The sequence below is a fragment of the Helobdella robusta genome, assembly GCF_000326865.2.
Source record: "Helobdella robusta unplaced genomic scaffold HELROscaffold_280, whole genome shotgun sequence".
Classification (NCBI taxonomy): domain Eukaryota; kingdom Metazoa; phylum Annelida; class Clitellata; order Rhynchobdellida; family Glossiphoniidae; genus Helobdella; species Helobdella robusta.
In genome coordinates, this window is record NW_008704436.1 from 5,001 (window position 1) to 10,020 (window position 5,020).

Genomic DNA, 5,020 nt, shown 5'->3' on the forward strand with positions numbered 1-5,020 from the left:
TTGCAGGTACTGATGATGATGATGATTGTGGGGATGATAATTATGGTGGCGATGATGATAATGATGATGAATATGGAAGTGATGATGATGATGATGCTTCGCAAAAATTTATTGTCATTTCAGTTCCTTGTCTTATAAAGACATCAACAAACAAATGGCTTGTGTATCTTTTTTTTTATCAAAAACTATCATTACCATCATCATCACCACCACAACCATCATAATTACATAATTAATATAATTATAAAACATAATTACCGAAGGAATTGAAAAATGCTTAATTATAGACAGGCGATGCATATTTTAATAATAAATAAAATTAGTTGTGTAGTTACGTAACTTTAATTGTTATAATTAACCACACGTACGGAAATTATGATTAATAAATCTTGGTGAGTGTGTGTGCGTGTGTGCGTGTGCGTGTGTGTGTGTGTGTGTGTGTGTGTACGGTGTGTGTATATAAATTTGAACATAAAAAAGGATAGCTGTATTGTTGATTTAGTGATTAGTTTCTAACAGTAAATATTTCCTAATACAACAACAACCATTACTACGTACTACTACTACTACTATTACTACTATTATTACTACTACTACTACTACTACAACCATTACTACTTACTACTACTACTACTACTACCACTACCACTACCACTACTACTACTACTACTACTACTACTACTACTGCTACTGCTACTACTACTACTACTACAACCATTACTACTTACTACTACTACTACTACCACTACCACCACTACTACTACTACTACTACTACTACTACTACCACTACCACCACTACTACTACTACTACTACTACTACTGCTACTACTACTACTACATCTGCTACAGCAATGCTACAAATAAATTTAAATGCAGTTGTCATATTCATCATCGTCGTCGTCATCGTTAGCAATGTTACTGCCAACCAGAAGAGCAAGGACGATTTTTTGGGCGACAATGACATCAGTGATGACGTAAGCACCACCAGCAACGATAATAGTAACAACAACATCAGCAGCAGCAGCAACAACTACACTGTCCAATCACAAATCAACAACAATTTCAACCAAAATTCAACTCACTTGACCCAAAATTTTACAAAAAATTTAACGGAAAACACCAAAAACATGCCCGCCACAAATACCACCATGTCCACCACAAATACCACCCTGTCCACCACAAACATCACCACAATTTTCACTACGAACGCCACCACAAACGCCACAACCGCTGAGCCACTAAAACTTTTCAGCTACACAACCTACGTCTTCATCCTCTACACAACAATGGGCTTAGCCGGCTTCGTAGCCAACTTATTCATTCTAGCTATAATCCTAGCCTATAAACCAATGCATAAACAAATTAGTAGCTACTACATATTCGCTCAGTGCTTTGCGGATGGCTTTGTAGCTTTTTTTCTAGCTACAACTACGCTATTTTATCGCAGAGGGAGAATTTTCTACAGAAGTAGCAGCTGGGATGTTGTGGACTGCAAGGTTTGGATCACAAAGATGCCCCTATGGGCAAGTCTCATGTCTTCAAGTTACGTCACGCTGGCTATTACTATTGAGAGGTTATCATGGTGATGATGACGATGATGACGACGACGATGATGATGATGATGATGGTAGTAGTAGTAGCAGAAGCAATTGCAGCTCAGCAGTAAACAGTTGTTTAGTATAGAATGAGTAGTACAAATAAAATAGTTCAAATAGTAGTAGTAGTAGTAGTAGTAGTAGTAGTAGTAGTAGTAGTAGTAGTAGTAGTAGTAGTAGTAGTGGTAGTAGTAGTAGTAGTGGTAGTAGTGGTAGTAGTAGTGGTAGTAGTGGTAGTAGTAGTAGTGGTAGTAGTGGTAGTAGTAGTAGTAGTAGTGGTAGTAGTAGTAGTTGTAGTAGTAGTATTAATAATACTAAATGATTGAAAGGTACATAGCGATAGTCTATCCGGTGTTTCATAGAAACAAGTTCTCTCACTCAAAATGGATGACAGCTCTTTTGATTGGTTGGTAAATGAATGAATGAGTAAATGAGTAAATGAATGAATGAACAAATGAATGAATGATTTATTGAATGAATGAATTAATGAATGAAGAATAGACGAACGAGTGTGTGCCTGAATGAAGGGGCGAATGAGCATATTATTGTTATTATTATTATTATTTAGATTAAATAGGATTTTATAATTATTTCATTATTAATATTTGGTATTTGGAGTTAGAAAATAAAAGGATGTTCCCATTATATCGGAAATTTATGTACAGAGATTTTTAATTGTTGAAACTCATAAGCGCCACTAAATCATAGACAAATAAAATGGGCTTAGATGGATGGATATAAACATAAATAAATAACTCGATGGAAGAATGAACGAACGAACGAATGAATGAATAAAAGAATGAACAAATAAATGAATGAACAAAATGAATAAACAAAACCAACAATAAAAGGTGTAGCCATTCTCATAGGCCCCATCTATAACATTGGGGTCATACTGACTTCAGGGGTTTCGGAAGATGGAGCATGTATGATCGTCAGGATTTTTGATAATGAGAGTTCCAGGCAGTTTTACGGTGGGTTCGCTTGTATAATAATTTATTCATTCATTCGTTTATTTATTCATTCATTTAGTCGTTCGTTTGTTCGTTCGTTCATTCATTCATTCGTTCGTTCGTTCGTTCGTTCGTTCATTCATTCATTCATTCATTCACTCATTCGTTCAATCACTCGTTCATTCGTTCATTCGTTCATTCGTTCATTCATTCATTCATTCATTCATTCATTCATTCATTCATTCACTCATTCATTCAATCACTCGTTCATTCGTTCACTCATTCAGGGTACTTCAATTTGGTGGTCCAATACTTCTTTCCACTCCTCATCCTAATTTATTTGTACTCAAAAATAGCATGGTCACTACATAAGAAAGTGAAAGTCGGGAGCAATAATAATAATAATAATAATAATAATAATAATAATAATAATAATAATAATAATAATAATAATAATAATAATAATAATTTTGGTAAAGAAAGCGTTACGGACGATACTTCCATTGCGACAATTGCGTCAAACAACAACAACAACAACAACAACAACAACAGCAACAACAACAACAACAATAATAATAATAATACAACCATGCATAGAGCTAGGGATAATGTTTTAAGAACTTCCATATTTATTTCACTTAGCTTCGTGGCCTGTTGGACTCTTAATCAGGTAGGATTGATTGAGTGAATGAATGAATGAATGAATGAGTGAGTGAGTGAGTGAGTGAGTGAGAGAGTGAATGAGTAAATGAGTAAATAAGTGAGTGATGAGTGAGTGAGTGAGTGAATTAAACAATATATCAATGCACAAATGAACAGGAAAGGAATGAATAAAAGAATGAATTGACAAACAAACTAACCAATCACAAAATTTCATTTAAACCCAGGTCTACTTCCTGTTATTAAATCTCAAACTCATCGTACCCGTGCTGAATGACGTCACCTACGATATCTCCGTAATCATGGTCTTTGGTAACTGCTGCGTCAATCCAGTTATTTATCTCCTAAAATACGATCAGTTTCATAGAGCGCTGAAAATGTTGTTCTGCAAGAAGGAGTGAATGAGTGAGTGAATGAGTGAGTGAATGAATAAGTGAATGAATGAATGAACGATTGAATGAATGAGTGAACAAAGAAGCGAACAGAGGCGTGAACAGATGTAGAAGGATGATAATACAGACGAGAAAATTATGATGAAGATAATTTTTTTTCAAACATTTCGATATTTTCAATGTTTCAATTTCTCTCTCTCTCTCTCTCTCTCTCTCCCTCTCTCTCTATCTCTCTCTCTCTGCTTTTGGTGTTGTGTTTGTGATTAACTAATAACAATAATAACATCAATATTTAATAATAATAATAATAATAATATTGTTATTATTATTATTTTGTCTTAGTTAATAAACAAGGATAGAGGATACTCACAAATTTTATTATGAAACGTTCAACGAATAACAAGCGAAACGGTGCCTAAAATAAATCAATAATAATTTTAGTAATTATAATTATAATTACAATAATTATAATTACAATTGTGAATAATTTAAATCTAAATTTTGTGCGCGCGTGTAGTCACTATATGAAAGAGAAAAGTCAAATCATTGAAACTGCAACAGCAACAGAAGAAAATTTACAAAGGTGAACATTTTTACGTTCATTTTCAAATGATTAGCTCTGCCAAAAAGTTGTAAAAGTTTCGGAATTAGTGTTGTTGTTGTTATTTTGTTGTTGTTGATGTTGTTGTTGATGTTGTTATTGTTGTTGTTGATGTTGTTGTTGTTTTTGTTGATGTTGTTGTTGGCGTTCGTAAAGTTTGATGTGACATTGATGATTTTGTTGTAGTTGTAGTTGTTTGGAATATTTGTCAAGTTGATGGAGTTGTTGTTGTTGGCGTTCGTAAAGTTTGATGTGACATTGATGATTTTGTAGTAGTTGTAGTTGTTTGGAATATTTGTCAAGTTGATGGAGTTGTTGTTGTTGCTGCTGCTGCTGTTGTTGTTGATGCCTGCGAAGTTCATAGTAATGTTGTTGGTGTTAAATGATGCGATTGTTGTGATGTTGCTAATGTTTGAGGTGTTGTTCATGTCTTTAGCTATGTTCATGTCAGCGTTTGTGATGTTTTTGTTGATGTTTCTAGTGTAATTTTGAACTTCAGTGACGTTATTGTTGGTGCTATTAGTGAAATTGTTTACAGAAAGGCTGCTAAGGCGTGTGATGTTGTAACTGTTGATGTCATCTCGATGTTGTTGTTGATGTATTTTGAAGTAATTATCTTCGCGAATTGTTGTTGTTGATGTTTTGTTACTATCATCATCTTCTACACTAGAAAGAGTTTTGTTCAGTAAGGGCGTTTCGTTAATTCTGGAGATTGAAATTGTTTGATTTGTTGTTGTTGATATTTCATTAGTTGTTGACGTTTCATTTGTAGTTGTTGTTGATGTTTCATTCTCTGATAATGGTATAAACGACGCTAT

The 5,020-nt window shown here is 33.9% G+C and overlaps 2 protein-coding genes across 2 annotated transcripts in view; one reads left to right on the plus strand and one right to left on the minus strand.

Moving 5' to 3' along the window:
- Positions 1 to 852: 852 nt before the first annotated feature.
- Positions 853 to 3,610, plus strand: HELRODRAFT_184293 (hypothetical protein; the record flags this gene model as incomplete). Its single annotated transcript, XM_009020683.1, has 5 exons — positions 853 to 1,574; positions 1,926 to 2,002; positions 2,448 to 2,570; positions 2,837 to 3,219; positions 3,437 to 3,610. The coding sequence occupies 5 exons, from the start codon at positions 853 to 855 to the stop codon at positions 3,608 to 3,610; spliced, it is 1,479 nt and encodes a 492-aa protein (XP_009018931.1).
- A 534-nt stretch (positions 3,611 to 4,144) lies between these two features.
- Positions 4,145 to 5,020, minus strand: part of HELRODRAFT_184294 (hypothetical protein) — a gene marked incomplete at both ends in the record, with an annotated part of 2,474 nt that continues 1,598 nt past the window's right edge. The window contains one exon of the mRNA XM_009020684.1: positions 4,145 to 4,818. Within this exon, the coding sequence (XP_009018932.1) occupies positions 4,145 to 4,818 (674 nt within the window). The remainder of the gene's footprint in view (positions 4,819 to 5,020) is intronic.